The sequence below is a fragment of the Strix aluco genome, chromosome 19 (assembly GCF_031877795.1).
Source record: "Strix aluco isolate bStrAlu1 chromosome 19, bStrAlu1.hap1, whole genome shotgun sequence".
Classification (NCBI taxonomy): domain Eukaryota; kingdom Metazoa; phylum Chordata; class Aves; order Strigiformes; family Strigidae; genus Strix; species Strix aluco.
Genome location: NC_133949.1, coordinates 12,288,044 through 12,308,918, shown reverse-complemented (window position 1 = coordinate 12,308,918; position 20,875 = coordinate 12,288,044). Strand labels below are relative to the sequence as shown.

The 20,875-nt window shown below is 37.0% G+C and overlaps 1 protein-coding gene across 1 annotated transcript; it reads right to left on the bottom strand.

Annotated features, from left to right (window-relative positions):
• Nucleotides 1–437: 437 nt before the first annotated feature.
• TRPV3 (transient receptor potential cation channel subfamily V member 3) lies at nucleotides 438–20,630 on the bottom strand. The gene is made up of 18 exons (XM_074845515.1): nucleotides 20,553–20,630; nucleotides 16,423–16,545; nucleotides 12,970–13,074; nucleotides 11,257–11,343; nucleotides 10,345–10,502; nucleotides 9,503–9,679; nucleotides 9,156–9,296; nucleotides 8,422–8,702; nucleotides 7,510–7,686; nucleotides 6,604–6,762; nucleotides 6,044–6,145; nucleotides 5,415–5,488; nucleotides 4,293–4,458; nucleotides 3,747–3,813; nucleotides 3,097–3,368; nucleotides 2,157–2,269; nucleotides 1,448–1,518; nucleotides 438–532 (listed from the first exon to the last, which is right to left on the bottom strand). The coding sequence occupies exons 2-18, from the start codon at nucleotides 16,539–16,541 to the stop codon at nucleotides 438–440; spliced, it is 2,364 nt and encodes a 787-aa protein (XP_074701616.1). The 5' UTR covers nucleotides 16,542–16,545; nucleotides 20,553–20,630.
• Between the last annotated feature and the right edge of the window lie 245 nt (nucleotides 20,631–20,875).

The window sequence follows — 20,875 nt, the reverse complement described above, 5'->3', positions numbered from 1 at the left end:
TAGTCTTCAGAATTGAAATGCCTTTCTTTTCTCCACGAGAAGAACTTAACTCTTTTCAGTGTACAAAATGTTTCTCATGAGTTAAGAGATTCCAAAAGACAGCAGATTGGGATCACGATGATCTTAATTTTCCACAAAAGGAAGAAATATCTCACATTTGACCTTTTTCATCTAGTAAAGAGTCTAGAGCCAAGTTTGAGTAGCATCACACAAACTTGGACAGCAACGGTTTTCAAGAGGCTCAAAACTGAACCAGGGAAATAGTCCATTTTATTTTAGCTTAGCTGCCCTGATTAAATGGGTTAAAGTCATCAGACCATGTTACTGAAAGTTTGTGTTCCAGCTGGTTACAGCTGTCCAAAATATCAACAAAGCTTTCAGCATCCACTGCTGATGCTTTTAACCTTCAGAATGTCCACATATCAAATACAGCACAGCTAAACAGAAGTTTCAGGCAAATCATCCATTTCTTCAAATGTATTCAGGGTGTTTTTGCTATTAGTTCTTGAATTATCTTGAACTTTGCTTGGATCTGCAAAAAAATGCATTGTAAACAAAACAGGATATGGTAGAAACTGTATATGCAAGATCAAAGCTTTGCACATCTTTTTTTTTTTTTGTTAAAAAACATGCATTTATTTACACAGCAAGTTGTCAGTTTACTACCATATCTTATACAGAAATTTTTCTGGCTTCCCCTTTTCATTATTACTGAGCTCATTCTACTAAGCAATATGAATGCTAATTGACTCAAGAACAAACTTCAGAACAAGTCTCCCAGATCCTCATATGCCCCTATCGTAAACTCGGATGCCTGCTGCCAGGAGGACATCTGACACCTCAGAGTTAGGTCATTTCTCTATCACACTTCCAACACCGTCAGCAGATGGGTATCTTGAATTTCCTGGTCAACATTCATGAGAGGCGATTTGTCATCCAATATATATTGCAAAACATAAACATGGATGTTCTAGGGTTAAAAACATATGCAGACTATGGTACTGTCTAGTAGAATCAGTCCGATTTCTTGCCAAATTTTGCAATCCTATATGTAACTATTTTAAGGACTAAATGTCCTTTATGACAACTTCTTCAAAAGAATATTTTGTCTATTAAAAAATTCTCCAGCCTTATACCATTCAAATGCCATAAGAGAATGTAAAACTTAGATCAAGCATAACTGCTTAGAGAAAAATAAACAAAAGGTAAAACGACCATGTTTTGGCACCAGGGTGTAAATAATGAAAGTTTGTAACCCTCTCTCCCAATCTTTAAACATAATTTAACACCCCTACCATATTAGCCATGGGTTTGCCTAGCAGTAAAGTGTGGTTGAATATCTAGATTATGAGAGCTTATATTTTTAAATGTATAAAAATATATCAAAGCATTCTGAAGAAAAAAAAAACTATTTCACAAACAATGGTGTTGTAAAATTCTGCAGTACCTGTTGGCCCTGGATCTTCATTAATAAATGAAACATGTGTTTTCCATTCGGTCCATTTCACTTCATTAATCCTGTTTATATTGTATATAAGTTGTGTTATTAGCATGCATTATCTCCCAGCTACATAGCTGCACTTCCTCTTTTATATCTTTATTTGTTCTTGGGATTGTGATACTTTACCATCAACACCTGCTTTGCTACTACTAAAAGGTTGAATGTCTTTTGCAGTGTTATGTACTATATGAAGATGAGAGTGATACTAAGACTACTTTATAATTTCACACATTATGAGTACAGTCTTGAAATTCACCTTAAATATTTAAGTATTTTTCATAAAACAACATAGAAATATATTCTTTAATATGGTAATCATCAATTAGCAACAATTTAAATTAATTACTTTTAAGCTAACATTCAGAGGAGATTATGAAAAAGCTACACTGACTGCAAGCAGACTTTGATACCTGTACATTAAAAACATATGAAGTTGAAAATCTGTTTTCTTACAAAAAAAATCTACATTAAAAAGTATACATTTTCCCTGTTTTTTAAACAATTGGTCACAACTGAAAAGAACAAATTGGATTTTTGTACACCTAATATAATTTGTAGAGACATAGAAATATTTTAAAGAGGCTTTTGAGGATAAATAACCATGGAGAAACATACAGAGCAGCATTGATAGCATAGTATTCTAGCTTTGCTTTACCTTAAACACACCCTGGTGTCATTTTCAGCCACTTTACACCGTTCTCCCAGTTGGAATTTTTTCCTCAAACATTTTGGTAAGAATTTCTCAAATTCCAAAATAGTTCTGGCTCTCTATTAACAATAAATAGTAACACGAGTATGGTTAACCATATTCAGAATGGTATGGTTTCATAGCATATACAGTTTGCAGGCTCCATGTTTCATTATAACACGTCACGTCTCCATCCACCATCCAATAACCAACACCAGTTCCAACAATAGCAAATAACATGGTGTGCCACGTATTTGACCCGCACAAACAGGGAGTCCACAGCTTTCTCCAGCTAGCCCCACCGCAGGCATACGCAGAGAAGAATCAAGAAATCTCACTCTAGTCTCAGTGTTCAGGGTTTACCGCCAACACCTTCACACAACACCCTGCCACGGGGATATATATAACCTGTAGTGGGATGCTGCCCACCACAGAAAGCAACTCCAGTTCTAATTACGACTGTGTGCTCAATGACAGCCCGGGACTCTGAGCTATCTAGCCTTGCTAAAAGACAAGGCTCAGATAAGGTGTGAGAAATTGGAATGAACTCATGCATTGCTCAGACTCAAGGGACGGAAGAGCAGAGCATGCTGTGTTACACATTTCAGGCGGACGGTGAAACACTCCTTCCTCCTGCCATATCAAGGGGAAGGAAAGTCATAAAGGTATGTGACAGTGCATGAGGTTGAAAATCTGAGCCATAAGATTACCTTTAGGATAGCTGTTAATTCTGAAGTTATCACGATACCCTAATACTAAAATTACTTATTTCATGATTTGTACACATATACAAGTAGAGATTATAATTGTTAATACCCAACCCATTCTGTCAGCTTAAGTTACCATAGGTACAGCTCAAAAGATTTTAGCGATGCATCTATACTTCACTAAGCAAACTCAAACAAACCTGGAGTTTCCAGATGTGCTCACTCTCTTTAGAAATATCTTCCACTGTTTCTCCCATTAATGCAATCAGCATGTTCAAGAGAAGAACAAAAGTCAACACAACATAAGTTATGAGGAGCAGAAGAAATAGTACAGGATACTTTGAATTTTGCTGGATCTCCAGATCACCCAGTCCTAGGGTGAGCTTAAAAAGATCCATGAGAACAGGTCCCAGACTGCTGTTGGAATGGCATTCACTGCCATCTTGGCAAGTTTCAATCAATGCAGCAAGAGCTAAGAAGAAAGCATGAGAAAATTTTAATCACAATGATGCTTCATGTATACATGGCATTTTATCCTAAAGAATTCAAAATGCACTGCATAATAAAGAGTTGGAGCTGTGCAGCAACATACACAGCAGCAGCTAGATGACAGATTACCAGGAAGATGAAAGAGCCCACGTCCAAATGAAACTGCAGGCAATTGAGCAAGAGCCAAATTACTTATCTGTTCAGATAGTCTCTAGACAGTTTAAATCTCTATACTTGGCTTTTTAATATCCCGAAGAAACCCTAACATGTGCTCCCATCATGACAATAGGGTTCTTATTCACAATAATGCTAAAATTTTTACTCACACAGAGCATCAGTGCTTTTCTCCAGTAATATTTACCTACGCCAAATCCCAGCAAAAACACGATATAGACAACTAAAAATTTTATCACATCTTGCAGGATGACCTAAAAATTAAATTAAATATTTATCAGAAATTAAAATTGAGAACTAGTTCTATGCTTATGAATTCTGCAGGGGTACAGGTGTGCTACACACTAAAGTATCAGATTGCTTTCATTAAGCAAACTGGTTGTAGTCTGATTTTTTATTTCATGGCTGAGCACCTGGTATGTTGTCCAAGGGTGACTAACTGTACGATATAGGCATTACAGCATATGATGCAATTAAATAGCAGAACTACAGTAGCTGAAAAACCACAAGTTACTTACATATTTAATATAATAAAATGTTAACTTTAAGATATAAACTGTTTTCTGCCATTTGAGTTATATAGTATATTCTGCTGAAATAATACATATAAACAGAAAATAAGAAATTTCAATATGTAATATACATCTAAATTGCTGAATATGCTTGATTGGGATTGTATCGTAACAAGTAAGCATCATAACAAGGCAGGTAAAACAAAAGAAAAGAAACTTGCCTTTTGAATCATAACACTGTAAATGCCCATGGACTGGAAACCTCTGGTGAAATAGAGCATATTAGCCCATCCTAGGGCCATTGCCAAAACAAGACACACGAGGTGTTCTTTGTAGGAAAACAAGTACAAAAAGACAGAGAAGATCACAAGCAAAGCTTGTATAAAACTGTTAAAAAACAAACACATGTATGTAAAAGGAGAATTACTAGCACAAAACCAACAGCATAATGGAAAAATACAAAAACAAGACTTCTTTGCTTCTTATGCTTCAATTCTAATTTCATACTGCATTCTGTCCTCCCTATGAACATTACCATTATAGCTTAACGATAAAATAGATGAGTACAGGTAGTATATTAACATATTAAGATTATATTTATTAAAGATTACTTTAAGTGAACTATTCTCCCCAAAATAGCTGGTCAATGCAGATTTTGCTGACAAAGATATTAAGAATTCTTAACAGTATCTTTGAAGCCATTTAATTCGAGCCTTAGTTTAATGAATTGTTAGAATCATTACAGATTTTCCATGAACAAGGAAGACACTAGGAGGTGGTGTGATGTGCTGTGATAGGATGTAGACCTCCGCAGCCCAAGATTGATATCAGTGTGGCTGGAGGAGGAGGAATAAAGGTAGAGTTAAGCCACCTCTCTTTTTATTGATCCTACAATCATATCCTAGAAATTAGGGAATCGTCTGGACTTTATCTAGGCCAGCTAGTGGGATACTCCCATCAGCCAGATGAATCAGCTTTATGGTATTTTTCCTTCCTGAAGGAGCTGAAAGAAGTGTGAAACTATATCTGGTTTATTAACCAGGCTTCTTAAACACATTCCTCTACGTACAGCTCTGAAGAGATACGGCATCAGGAGAAGCTAAAGACAGTACTGCACTTTGGAAGAAAATCCAGTCCATTCACATCAACCCCCGGTATTGTTACTGACCCATGCAGGCATTAGAGTGTGTTATAGAAAAGCTGCATGTAAGATTACATCCATCCTTCTAAAAACTGATAATCTAGAGAAAAAGTGAGCATCTGCTATGGGAGTACATTCTCTGTGACCATGAGCTAAATATGCATTTTATATATAGTATAAAATAGATGCACGACAAACTTACAATGCAAAGTGGAACCACGCATCGGAGAGAATTGAGTGCAGGTCTGAGGGCCTAAGCAGAAAGATGGCTACACTCTGTGTAGACAGATATATAAAATACAGAAATGGTAGTAAGAGAAAGCAGGCCTCAATCAATTTTTCAAAATAATTTAATTGAAGTTGGTCTTCTAAAAAAAAAAAAATCAGTCTACTGATAAGACGTAACTGCTAGAATTAAAAATCTTATAGGGCTGTAACTTCAAAGTTTAAGTTTCTTTAATTTCTGGCATAACAGTTAGTTCCTGGTCTTAATTACTTATAGTATATGGTAAAAATTATACCCTTTTTTTTTCTCTGTTACAAGTTCTAATTCAACATGTCCTTAAAGCCAGTAATTTGACAACATCAATATTATACAAATATAAAACCTCTGTCTTGAGAATCTGAAAGGAAAAAACCCTCATAGCAAATACAATTATATTCAAATATATATTCCCAGTCATTCTAAGTGATGTATTGTGCCAAAGACTTTTAGACATTACACATATAAAGACATTCCAAATATATTTCCAAAATCACCATCAGTGTATTCATAAATCTAGAGAAGTTCTTTACCTATTTTGTTATGTATTTGTTATTAAAAAGTCTTACCTCTTTTATGGCTAAAAATATTGCTCCTAACATAACCATCACCTGTCCTGATAACTGTAGCCATCCCACACCACGCGTAAGAGCTAGTGGATAAGGTGGAGCCTGCAAGAGATGGCCAAAATGAAAGACTGAGTTCCATACCTGAAGGGTAAAAGGCAAAGTCACATGAAGCCTCGTGTATGTAGCGCTCTGGGTACACAATTTCTTCCATTTCACTCAGAGTTTTCTTCATGGTAGATTTACAGAATCACCCCCCTAACATGTATATTTGCCAGAAGTTTCTTAAAAGAAAAACAAAAAACCCTCCCCCCACTTTCAGAAATTTAACTACCTGTCTTTGTATTATGTATTTGTATTTTGGGTCACTTTCACAAAATGCAAATCTCCTCTATTACTGCTGCTCTTCCTTCCAGATACAAAGACCTGATGTGGGAGAACCTGGTCTCACTACACCCAGATATTCCGATATCTGGTTTTGGTTTATCATTTAAATACAATTCAGGAAATACTGTTGCATTTTAAATCAATAAAATTTGGTGAGATTAACTTTCTGTACTCACTTCATTTTCATTAGGCCTGTGGTAGGAAACTAACGTTAATGTTACATTGTATAGGAAATAAAACCAACATGACATAAAAAACATGTGTCGTGCAAACTTCTTCCATTTCATTCGCAGGAGTGAATTCAGAGGCTCCAAAGTCAGCATTTCATGACGATTCTGTAGAGAAAAAAAACCCAAACAATTAAGATTTGAATTTGCCACCTGTAAGGAAACCGAGATGATTTCAGGCATGTATTTTGTGTATTTCATTCAGTATCTCTTGCTGATCTAGAAACACATCTATGCTCAAAGATATGTCAGACCCTAACCTGACTCGTGCTGGGATAACCTGCCATACTCTGGTAAATTATGATTGAGCTAAAACTGTAGTGTGAACTTCTGGACTTACTTCCTTAGAGAAGTTTTATGACAGTATTTGAATTTAGCAAATGGATAATTCTGGCTTTGAAAAGCTAACATTCCTAAATGCCTAAAATACACACCTGTTAAGTAAAGTTTGTAACTTTAGGCAGAGTACTCTTGTGAATTACTTCTGTTTGCTTGCCCTGTTCTCATGCACTATCTTAGGCAGCTGCTAGTGGCCGCTCCATGGAGACAAGACAGTAGCTTTTGTCTGACCAGCTGGGCCATACTTATGTTTCTATGCAAGGCAAATTAATGCTTCAAATGTAGAAAAAAACCACTCCCAAAATGCCTAGCCCGTGTTTCAGGAGCTGAATGCATATTCACTTACAGCTGACAATCTAAAGAGGTATAAAATTCACCTTGCTCCCGATACAAAACAGAACCAAAAATTACTGTTTACTCTTTTACAAGTAATTCAGTCAAATGTATAGGCTAATACATCTGAAATGAGTGTACTGCTAAAAATATATATATATATTTTAGAAATGGGTAACTTACACCAATATTTGTATTATAGACAATGATTTCCAATACTGAGTTGTCTGCGGTGGTATCTAGTTCTGTCAGATCATAAAGAGAAGATTGAACAGGACCATAAGCCCAGTCTGTGAATTTTCTTGACAGGCCCCTGTTAGGCTTATCCCTTATCTCTCTGCTCAGGATGTATTTCAGAATCTAAAACATTAATAGAATAATTTGTAAGCAGATGTGTTCTTCATGGGAAAGAAGAAAGCACACATATATACTTGCCAAAACCCCTACCTTTTAACTATCACATTTTCTACACAGTGCAATTCAACGTATTGGTAATTCTGTTATTCAGTAAGCAGTGTTAGAGATGACAGACCTCTAGGAAATACAATATTTTTAATGCCTCCTGTTTTTCTGTCAGAGACATTTTTCTAAAGGATGAAAGCACAATTTTCCATGAGTTCACATTTATATCTTCCTTTAACTTAATTACTTGTTAAATTATCCCATTGTCAATTCTGTACCGCAATACAGTTGATTTATGAGAGCCAACTTCTACAGCAGCGTTACAGAGCAGTTCTAGTGAGTTTTCTGAAGTTACTCAAAGACTGTATATTGCATAAATGTAGTATGTAATAAATGCAGAATTTCTAAGTTTCTGTACAACAGAAGGGTTTGCAAAGCTGTTCTTAAACAGCAGGTGTATTTTGTACAGAGAGGGTTTGTTAGAGGGAAACCTTGAAGGGTAGAAGCAACGTTGCAATAGAAATATTTGCTTATATTTTGAACAAAATTAGCTCACAAAATACTACTGATACATAGTACAGCATAACCAGCATGGAAAACTACATTTCAGAGTGCTAATGTCTGAGTACATAGTTGGCCTCGAGTCTTTCTCCATACTTAATTTCTCTTAGATGCTACTGAAATAATACCCACCTCTAATTTCCCCGTTTTTGCAGCTAATTGTAGTGGTGTCAAACCCTCCTTATTCTTTGTTGTTTCCAAATTTCTGTCTTTACTTTTCAACAAAATCATATCATACATTCTGATTACAAAGTCGTTCTGGGTTTTAAAGTCCTCTGCCACAGTAACCAATGCATGGAGGATATTGTTTCCTCTGGAATCCTGAGAAGTAATATTAGTCCTGGTATTGTCCATTAACAGTTGAATTATGTCTGGTTGATTCGTACATGCAGCTAACGCTAGTGCAGTTTCACCTACAAAATTATAAAATGTAATGTGTTCATGTTTTATTACAAGCATTCAAATCATATTATAAAAGAGTGGCTGTGTTACGCATCTTAACATATGAAAGCATATTTACATATTGATTGGACTGAATTTAGCTCTTGCTTTATAAAAGCTTAATTTGCATTAAAACATTATTTTAAGAAAATTTTCAAAACCATATTTGTTACACTTTATTTGCCATTCAGCATTTACAGGCTTTTTTGTAAATGTTTTACAATTATATCTGAGTGTTTATAATACATTGCACTCTGGCAACTTACTTTTACAAAAGGTACTATGCCGTTTTTATATCTTGTGATGCCCATTTCCTAATCTAGGTTTAGCTACAGTAACAATTCACACTTGCCTGTCTTCCATACTGTCTTGATTGTTTGGGTATTCCTTCCTAATTTTTCTAGACAGATCACATTTCCACTTACCAAAATAAAAGCCTTCATGCTTATGTTTGGGATTAAAGAAAATACCCTGGGCATGAGCATTGACATCAGCTCCTTTTTCTATAAGGCTCTGAGTTATTTCATATTGTCTTCTTTCAATAGCAATATTTAGAGCTGTCTGGCCTGAAACAACAGATACAGGTATTTAGCACTGAATCTCTTAAGCACGTTATGAAATATTAATGATGTTTCACAATGGATAGCACCAGTGATAATGAATAAAAGTTGTTTTAGGAATTTAAACCATCACTAGAATGTTTGAAGAAAACATTACTTTTATGGATGGTATATCTGACCATATACCTGAAATTGGTATCAGATGGCAATACCTTTATATGCATTTTCTGTATATGCTGCATTGATAAATCTCTCCAAAATACCATTTTCTTCTGCAAAGGATAGCAGTGTATTCACTATCTCATTTGTGTTTTGGTTGATGTTCAGCAGAGCTTTCATCAGACAAGTTTTGCCAGTATCTGAAGCTGTGAATTTTTTCATCAGATAATCTACAAGAATGAATTTTGAGATTAATTCATTATTATTTATTAAAGTGGTTGGAAAATAATTCTAATATTTTGTTTATTAGGGGTGGAACCTGGGGGATATATATGAACAGAAATTACTTGCCAAACAGTTACTCCATCCTATTCACTTTGTATATTTGGTGAGATGATACATTCAGACATGTGAATTAATAAAGTAGCCAATGCACTTCGTTTTTCTTTCGGACATCCCGCTGCCATGCTAACTCCAGACAGACCCAGAACTCTTTCCTAACTTCTCGGCCTGTTCTATCATGCTGCACACATCACAAGCCCTGTCTGTACTGCAATTTGACTGCAGCTTGGATAGAGACATCAGCTCTGAGTCTGGGGCTGCAGGAGGCTACCTTAGGTATGGCTGTGGGAATACAGTGCAAATAGACCCTCCGTGTATTGTAAGTAGGAAGCAAGTACTCCCCAGTGTTGCCTTGGAGGCAGCAAGGAGGTGGCAGCTTGAATACCTTAAGCTTTCATTTAGAAATAGGAAATGTGACATACATTACATTGCAAACAAGTGACTGCAAATTCACAGGCAAGTAGCTGCTGCACAGAGATATTTCCCAGTTTTAGACTACACATATACTGCCAGAAGAGCTAACAATCTTCCTTCAGGTAACTCCACAGCTTACCTGGCACAGTCATGTTTGGACATGCATTCGATCGTTCCTTCAGCTCTGCCAGCAGACATTGCAATTCTTCTATGTTCCCCTCAGATACTGCCCGAAATATGTATCTTTTCAACTTCTTCCGGGCACTAGTCTGCTCAGGTCCTTGTGATATGTTAGCACTGAATTATAAGAAATAATAATGAAATTGCTGATTCAGTTTACTGTGTTTTATTTTACTTTATACATAAAAGGAAAAAAAAATACAATTATTTGCCCCAGACTACATATACTTGCACTGCTTCCATATACATCTTGGCCTGGATCTCTCAGAATGTTTCTGCAGATTGCTTATTTGCAGATAAGTGGTTATGGAGAGGGTTTTTACAACAAAAATGTACATTTCTCAAGTATTTTGGTTTGCATTTTTTCCAGTTTATCCATTCTTGTAAAACAAAGGCTAACAAATACTTCTCTGCTTCTCTGACACTTCCACAACTTGCTGACTTCAGTGCTTGAAGTTACCCAATGCTGCACTCCAGCTGCACCCATCCCACTCACAGCAGAAGATATACACAACTTGCCTGATCATACATTATTCTGGAATAAGAATAATTTAATATTTTTCCCTCAATCAGAAATACTACCTAGCTTATGCCTAGTTGTACATGGTGTTTAGGTCCTGTGTTTTCATCTAGGAAACAGACATCATATATGAAGAATCCTCACACTAAATATGAGATTTGAGAAAAGCTGAGGTTAGACTTGTTTATTTCAATAATTATTGAAAATAATTAAATTTAATTATTGAAAAATTGGAAATGCATGCATACATATGACCTTATTTCTAAAACATGGCAGGCAAAATAGGTAATATCTACCCTATCATAGACTTAATCCATTGAAAATGAATTAATATTTCACGTCTCCACTCACCAACAACTGTCTACATTAGGGCTATATTCAGTTGCATCATCCTGAAGAGACTGTGGGGAATCCATATCTTCACCATTTCCAGATGCACTATAGAAAACAAAAAAGCATAAGTGCTAAGTCAGGAAGATACTGGAAGCCATTTTGACAAATTGCATGAAGAATCAGTCGATACTAGGAAGCAGTATCTACAGCAGAGCTGAAATTAGTCTAATTTGACATTGTGCTTTTTAATTCTACCATTTTATCCCCCCTGTGAATTTTAAAGTGAGTAGTAAAAATGAAAAGACCCACCAGATTTTATTATGTTTAAAAAATCATTAGGAAAGCAACCTGGTTTGTGTTTTACTATGTTATTTCATTACAGATCTTGAAACTGTGGAAAGTTGTTTGTTTTTTTTTTTTTTTTAAATGATCACTGCTTTTTATACTTCCTCCTGAATGCTTGAATTTGTCATCTGCCATAAAACAAGTGCTAAATCAGTAACAGTGCATGGGTTGCAAGCACACAATGAAAGTGATTTACCTAAAGATTTACTACACAGTATGCTGTAGGAAACTCAAGAGCATTTTGCCGCTGACTTGAATGGAAGCTTCAGCTAAAAGAAGTTGAGGACTGGGCCCTAAATACATATTTAGGTAATAAATTTAAAGGATTTCAATGGCATTGGTATTTTGTAATTGCTGTACAGCATTGTCAGACATTGCTGAAAGCAGATCTGACTTAAAAATTCATTTCTTATGATTTTTCTTACTTGTATTTTTGTTTTCTGTAAGGTTCAGATTTGATGAACTACCTCAGGTTAATAACTTAGGGAGCCTGAACTATTAGTTATTGACAAAACAGATGTATGGACAGTAAAGCAAGGATTCAGTAATGCAAGGATTCAGCATTGCTCTGCAGATACACCCTTCCCTTTGAAATAAAGCTGGTAGCTCAGAGTCCATTCTTATTCAGTCTATCACTTCCCTGCGGAAAACCGTGAGGAATCTGGTGACAAAGCGTATGTGTGTCTTGTGCAGGTCAGTCCCTGAACGTGAGGGAGAAATTTGGATACTTCTCCTCTGAAACCAAAATGAAAATGTCAACTAATTCCAAAAAGCTGACCAGACATCCATCAGACACAAAAACATTTGGACTTATGCTAGATTTGATACATATTTCCCTTATTCATAATTATTGGCTGTTAGTACCCCACACATTTTTAAAAATTAAGTCCATTCTTCCCAGTCATATTTTTTCTTTACTCATTCAGCATAAATGGCTGCCTTTAAATATTTCAGACTCAGCATCTTGATGTTGTTTGATTGTTAATGAGCAATAGAGGGATGATGTCAGCACACAGCTGGGAATAGGGTTTGCAAAATTAAGCTGTGGTCTTCATGCAGTAGAAAATACAGTGCATGGAGTTTATCCTAACATATCATTAATAAGAGGCTAAGATTAAAAAAAAAAAAAGACTGTACTGATTTTAAATTTATTCAAATCTGAGGCCTGATTTATTCAGTGTAAATGACAGCAGTAGATAAACTCAAAGATAAGTCATCTTAGCAATAACTGACCTCCAGTGGAGTTGTGTCTTTGAAGTGACCAAAAGCTAAGAAATGCCATGTGAAAATTTTAGCTCTGAAGTCTAAGGAGAAATAAGAAGTAGCTGCTGAAAAGAAAACAGATATATTTGCAGTATGACTACTGCATATGCATCTATAACTTACCATGGACGAATATTTGAATCCATTGGTTTTGAAAACACAGGGGGAGACGTATTATTTGGAGTTGCATTGCTTTCAAAACCATCAATCTCCAGAAAAAAGTGTGAACTGTTGAACACAGTGCATTTAAAAAATATTAGTAAAAAAAAGCAAGTTAAACTATAAAATAAGCAAAGCATTACACATACATGCCGAGGATAAGGTTGGCAATTTATATTTTCTGGCATTATACCTAATAGGATGCTGGAACAGAGGCTTATCTACTTTCCCCTGGGCGGATCCCAACCTCCAACACTCTGCCCAGCACTTTCATGCTGGCAGATGGGCAAAAGATCCCAAGATACATTTAGTACACATGGTATCAGATCCTGACATGTCTAAGCAGCTACCCCAGCAGCCTAGAAACAGCTTTGCATCCAAATGCTGTGCAGATAGCTAAATGGGACACCAGACATTTATTGAACAGCCATACATGTATGCACACACACACACATATGCTTTTTAATCTACTACATTCTAGTCCCTATTTCTCCAGCCAGGAGCTACCAGGATGGATCATTTCAAACTCATCAGCAGTGGTAATCATTAAGTCAGAAAGTTTGAAAGGTCACATGTTAAATGACATCAGGCATTTCCACCATCCAGGACTGAATGTCTAATCTTACCAGTCAGTGCATGACATTTAACTATTTCTTTTCCCTATAAAGAATTCTTCGATATTAAATAATTATTTGTAGGGAAAAGAACTGAAATTTGAAACAACACAGAAAAGGGAACAAGGGAAGAATAGGAACATTTCACCCTTTAAAAGCCTGCAGAGTTGAGAGGCAGAATCAATGGCTTGGCATGACTAGTTGTCATTAAAACATCACTACATTTCACCAAAGACAGAGGAGTTTCAGTGGTGGATGTAGCGAGTCCCACATGGCCTGTTGTTCAGAAACTGTCCTATATTTCTAAAATGTTCCAGTAGTCACCTGGAAAATGTTTTCAATTCACCTAATATTTATGGTTTAGTCCATAGGGTATTTTTTTTTTTTTTAACTGCATTTTCCCAAAAGAATCCTGTTTAATTAAAGTACACATACTGGTGCTAAAATGCAGTATATTATTAGGACACTGCTGAACAACCTGTAGATATCTGCTAAAAATAGCATGATCTGATGGCCTTAGTTTATCTAATTTTCCAATGGCTTGGTGACCCAAGTGTTAATTCACTGTGGGTAGTTGTTTAAACTTATAAGACCTTTTAACATTTGAGACGTGACTGTGAATGTATTCTAAGCAGGCAGCAAGTAAAATGCCACTTCTGGTTAGCAGGACTGTGTCCCCGAAATTACCTAGGCAGGGTGTGTTCTTCAGAGTACAGAAGAAACCTAGAGAGGAGGAGGACCATTGCCATTACTTATGCCAGCTGTGGGAAATCACTGTCTCCCTGGGGTCTGGACTTGGCAGAGAAACTGAGGAGTGGAAAAAACATGATTTCATCCTGCTTTTTTGCATTCCCTGATCATGAAGTGCAGGAGCTGTCCCAACAGGCAAACATCTGTTGGAGGCCGCAGTGAACCTCCATAAAGCCAGAAGTGCCAAGCTCTAGGCTTTGCTGGACCATCTCACCTGCCCTTGGCTCAGCACCAGGAGGCGGGGGGGGTGTCTCCGAGAGCAGCTCCTGCTCTCCCAACAGTGTGTTCATGCTGAAGATTTTGGCATCCAATAGATGCAGAGCAGCTGTGAAGTGGACCCTGTTTTGGAGGCTGGTATACCTAACCTATCCTGGCATGTGGGTTATCTGGGGATACCAGGGGGAAAAAAAAAACCCAAAAGCCACCGTGCAAAGCAGGTGGACAGTCACCAACAAATACCCAAGTGCTTGCGTGGCTGTGGTGCACACTCTCAGGAACACTGCCCACAAACATAATCAGGCTCTGACAATGTTGGCAGGACTCATCCCAGCCTGCCTGTCGGTTTTCCTGTACTTAATTATATACTGTTAGTCCACCCAAACACCAGGACCTTCAAGAAGGGGAAGTCATTGTCTTCTGAGAAAGTTCATATTGCCCATACATGTTGTCAAGTGAGAAGTGCCATCCATGGAGGGGCATTAGCTGCTCAGTGGCCCAGTAGAAGGAAGCATTTTGAAGCAGCAGAAGTACAGCAGCATAGAAACATGTAATTAATAGAACACGTTAAACCTCTGCATTAAAATTCACGTGATCTATGTTCCTTATATTACAGGAATGTTGTCGGCCACACCCTGAGCTCTTGGTTGAGAGGTGGGAAAAACCCCAAGGTTACTGTTACTGATGCCACAAAACTGATTGCGAGATACCAGCTTAAGTAATTGAGGGGTAGTGTTTGCCAGTATTTGTTACAACTACACAGTCTTCCATGGAATTGCCCCTTTTTGAAGTACTGGGTGTATTGTGAGCTGATCAGGCATCTCACCTCCTCCTTATGCAACTAAAAAACTTCTCTTTTTTAATTTAATGACAGAAAGACAAATTGGGCCACCCAGGCAGTGGGTCTCAAATAACTAATGACACCATTTCTGTGGAAAGTGATTCCTCTGATTATTAAGAATTATAAATGTCAGAACAGCCACAATTGCCTAGGCCTTCAGAGTTTCAAAAATTGCCATAATAGCTAGCAATTAGCCACAGAGTGAAAAGTTTATGAATGAAAATTCATTCTCACTCTACAGTAACTTAGCTGACTTCAATAGAATAGTATGAATTACTGCTTATATTTCCCCATTCATACTAAATACAAACCCTTAATCCTTTTATTAATTCTCTAGCATAAATTATGAATGAAAGTGAATATTTTATAAAATAAAATAATGAAGTCGACTTTTGTTAATCAGAATAATGAAAAAATAGAGTGAATTCAGGTTTCTGTTTGTGATAGGATTTTTCAAACCTCCTGCTCTCCTAGCCCTCATTTTTTAATTCACCTCTGCCTCTCTATAACCTGTCCCATTCCCATGTGAGGCTAAGTTTGAAATGCTCCCTTTTTTCAGGCCAGCATCTCTTACATAAAACCCGGTGTACCCTGCCACATGATCTCTTTAGAAATGATCACTCCAGCTTTTCCTGTCAAAACACTGACCATCATTAGACCACATTCTTGTAAGCTTATACAGGAATATAGAGTGAATGCAGAAAGCACAGCTGATGTGAGACACAAACTTAGAAGACTGGTGCGTGAGTCTGATGTCGCTAGGATAGGGGTTAAATATTTGTCCAATTAGGATAAACACATCATACATCTACCTAACCAGGATACTCTTCCACTTCTAAACAGCACACGTTTTTTTGAAGGCACCTTGCGTTCATCAGGTCTCTCTCATTCATATATGCAGCATGAATAAAGATGTTAGTGATATTTCAGTGCAAATAGCTACTAAAGAAGATAACACAGGGAGGATTAGTGGTTTAGACTGAGCTGGGGTCCTACCTTTTCTTTGTGGGAGTGCTTTCAGTCGGCTTTTTCTCTTGCTGGTTTGAAGGGGGAATACCAGACGGATTAGTTTTCTTGCCCATTAGTGGAATAATTTCGTTGTTATCTTTAATCATGTTTCTGCAGTAGATAGATTCACAGTTACTTAACTCCCGTTCATTTGAAGAAAGTAGTGACCAAACTGCCTATTTACAATCTCTTCATATGTAAGCACACAAATCTTGATATTTTGTCAAAGTTTTTCATTTTTTCAGTTATTAAGCACATACACACCATTTTCTGTGTCAAGGATGGAGGGTATATTCATGATTGATTAAATTACAATGCCAATGAAAGTGATACCATAAATCCAGGAGAACCATCTATTCAAGCACACGCCTACATTAAACTGAAGGGAGTCTGTCAGCCACAATGACAGTGTATGTTATTTAGAGAAACAAAAAGAGCACAATTACTTTTATAAAGAGCCCTAAAGTTTGTGCATATTTACAGTTAATCTAAGTGGTCTGCTCTTACCCAAGATAACTTCAGAAAAGTGGTAAATACCTGGAAGATCTGTGCAACAGATGTGTGAAGGAATGTTCCAGACATGAAGGGTAGTGAACACAGAAAAAGCCCTGAAACTTTGCCTTAGAATAGCAGAGGCAACAGACAGACTCTGAATGCAATGCCCAGGCTGAGCTCAGCTAAACAGTCACATGGATAACATCAAGGACTTCTGTGTCCTGGTGACATTTCTTAACATTTCTTCAGGGAAAAAGAAAAAAATCATGACTCTACTGGATGGGAACGATCACCACCACGTGACACAAAAGGCCCTTAATGCATGTTATCTGCTTGTAAGCACCCACAACATGAATTCTGTAAGTAATAATGAATAACTATCTTCCTATTTCTCAATAGAATACTCAAGGGCATCATTTAAAATCACTATGGATAATTTGAAAGCGAGAAGGTGAATTGAGGATACTTTAAAATTTATTGAATGTAAAAATAGTAAGTTTTACGAGGTCATGGACCCATTCTCAAGGAAATCAGGGGAGTGCCCTCCATACCCAAGGACAAATGATAAAAATCCCTTGCCTGCAAGTTTGAACAAAATGAACTACACATTTTTCCTCTCCTACTTCCACTTTCCTTAATGTGACAAATGCACACACAAACTTTCTACTCATGTCACAGTGTTGTCAATGTGCCTTAGCACTAGGATTTCTTCATTATGGAAATATCAAGATACAGAAAGCAGATTGTGAAGTGTGTTTGAAAAGACATGACAACTGGTATGAGAGAGAAGACAAGCATATCAAATACTTCGATATTTGAATGAAAATCTATTAATGCATAAACAGCAAATGTTTAAGTATGGGAAATTTTCAATCCCAAGTACAGAGAACTGAGAATTTACAGGGCCCAAACACATTTAAGTGCAGCTGTAATTTCTTGTCACTAAGTAGAATAGAAATCTGAAATCTTGGAAAGTACTCCTTACCTTGAAAAGGTTGGCTTAAAAAAAAAGGCATGAAAATAATTTTTTATTGTGTTTTCTACCATTGGTAGACATGTTCACACTAGTGCAACTCAGAAATATGCCTCATTTAGATACATTTGCTAAGAATTCATATCACAACTTCCATAGAAATAATTTATAATGGGCAAATATGATTTACTTAGGACACCTGCATACAAAATACACTGTAGCTTTCACTGCAGTAAACGCACAAAAGAACTGAACTTGGATATTACATATTTGAGGCAGGAAAAAGGGTTTTGTCTAAGCCTTTGAAAATGTAATTCGGGTAGTCTTCAGACACATCTTGTATGAGTGAATACACTGATAAACATTTAATCTTAACACAGCTAAAACAAATGACTATTGTCTTGCTTAGTTCATACATAATTCTGCTATTTACTTCTTACCAAGTACTTTAAGAGTACACAGCAGTTTATGAGCAAAGACATTTCCCATCCAGAGGAAGGGGCAAATGTGATATTTGACATAAATCAAATATAAGGGAACTAGAATAAGATGGAGATGGGCATTAAATAGCTTCACAAAAGAAGTGACTTTAAAGGAACAGCACAGTTGGAAACAGACTAACAGATCAAAAAGTGTGTCAGCAAAAGGAGTTGCCAAGTTGAGAGGGGCACAACTGGTAGGTGTGTGAAGTTGGAGGGGTCAGAGAGACTGGTAGGAAGAGCTGGCAAAATAAAGACCAAGTTGAAATCTCTATAGCACACAAAGGCCACAGGGAAGACCCTCTCATTTGTGAGCAGTGCTAGAGCTGCTCAGATATGGCAACATGTTTCTGCATGGGCCATCTGCAGGGGGAGCAAGTCAAAGGCCCATCCGCAGCCAGGTTTCACTGCAGAGATTTTAGCAATGACTTGAGAGCAGGCTACATCATTTAGGAGAGGTGAAAATAGTCAAAGATAGCATTGAAGTTGTATTGAAGGACTACTGAACCACCAGTGATTTACAGAAAAAACTTGGGAACAAAAAAGAGGAAAGCTTCACTTTTGTGTACATGGACTACAGCTTTCAAAAGTCCATCTAGGAGATTTGACTGTATAGTCTCAGCTACAAAGACTATTTTAAATGAGATCTCAGAGTCTGCACAAGTAAATAACTGCAGGCACAACAGTAGAAGTTTGCTACAGTGCTGAGGTAGCGTCTGTTTCTCATTTTTAATCACGATTAATTGCGTGTTTAGATGAAAACTAAGCTAGGGCTTTCATCATCATCGTCCAGTGCACTATCATTTTCTGTAATCTATGACATATAGAGAAAAATAGTGCAACAGTCTGAAGAATGTCAAATCATAAGTAGTGTAGCTTACATAACCTGATATAGAGTGTCATCTTTTGTTGTAACTATTTTCTACTCCCATTATCTACTTAATTGTTACTTACATGCCACCAGAGAAGTGGCTTATTTGAAGTGGGCAGTGAGACAAAAACACTGCATTGATTTATAGTATTAAGAATTACTCTGAAGGGGATTCTGAGAACATTGTATCTCACCTCCAGTGTGCTGGGGATAAGAAAAGGGTGTTTATCTGCAATGGTGAATGGGAGTCCACCACTCCTACAGTAAGTGGCACTTTACACACTATCGCAGACTCAACTCATGCTTATCTGAGAACAGGAAAAATCATACGTATCTCTATAGCTCAGTAGCACTATAAACAAAGTGGCTAAAGAGAATCCTACAAAGCAAAAGAAACACTGAGCTGTGATATCATGGGTCAAAAGTCTTATCTTCTTCCTTAGGGGCAGAGGAGTTGAAGTGACTACCAATAGCTGTTTCATTCACAGGATCCTTCAAACATCCACAGCACAGACCATGATGCTTTCCAGCACCTACAACCTAATTCTTACTAGCTCATAAAAAAAAAAAATCCCCTCCCTGAGGGGAAAGATGATAAAACTTCACTTTGACTTTTGTGCATTATTTATGGTATATGAATCCTATCAGCAGAAAGTTACACTTGATAGAAAGAGTTTCATCTTTCTGTAAGATTTTTAAACTTTTGAGGGGCATTAGTAGACATCAGGTGCTGTCAAAAAGTCATTTTCTTCTCAGTGAGAAATCTGTTCTTTACTATCAAGGTTTTTCCTAACAGAAATTTTAAAAAACCTCTCTGAAAAGCCATTTTTTCTCTGAGGAAAATACTTTAAGATTATTTACCTGCATATCGCTGAATTAAATAAAAAGAAGAAATTTCACTGAGTTGAAATAAAAACTATTCTACTAGGCTAGGTATTTTGCTTTCAACAGTCACTACAGTAACTGAAACTTTCAGTGGAAGATTAATGTATTATTTAAGTTTAGCTTGTATGACAGTATATTTTGGATCCCCTTGGCACAGAAATTAGGAAGTGTAGCAGTGCATCAGGCTGAAAAATAAAAATGAAATTATGTCTATCTGTCTTCACTTCTGAATGCCCAAGGAGTCTGCGTGGCATGGCTCAGGAGAAAGATTTATAAATTAGAAAAACAGAAACAAGCACAACAGAAAAGCATTCTCCAGTTGAAAGATAGGTTTAGTCTTTGTCTTGAAGATTTCACTCTCTACAAAAGCATCACATCTACAGCAAACACCCACAGAAGCTCCCAGAGAACTTACCCTGCTTACGAAACCTGCATTTCGGCATAGACAAGGCGCCTCAGATTTGTACGAATGAAGTTCAAAGTAGGAGCCCACTGACACTGCGACAGCATCCGAAGAAGCTCATCTGCCAAATGAGTAAAACTATATTCAAGCTCAAAACTATCCTAAAAACGCAAAACCACCCTTCTTCAGTCATCCGGTTTGCTCAGCTGTTGGAAAGCACAGATAAGTACAGTGCCGGAGTACTGCAGCCTTACAGGGTTTGCTACATCTGAAATTAGGGAGCAGAGAGAAACTTGCTAGACAACAAACTCTTTACTTCATAGCTGCCAAAGTGG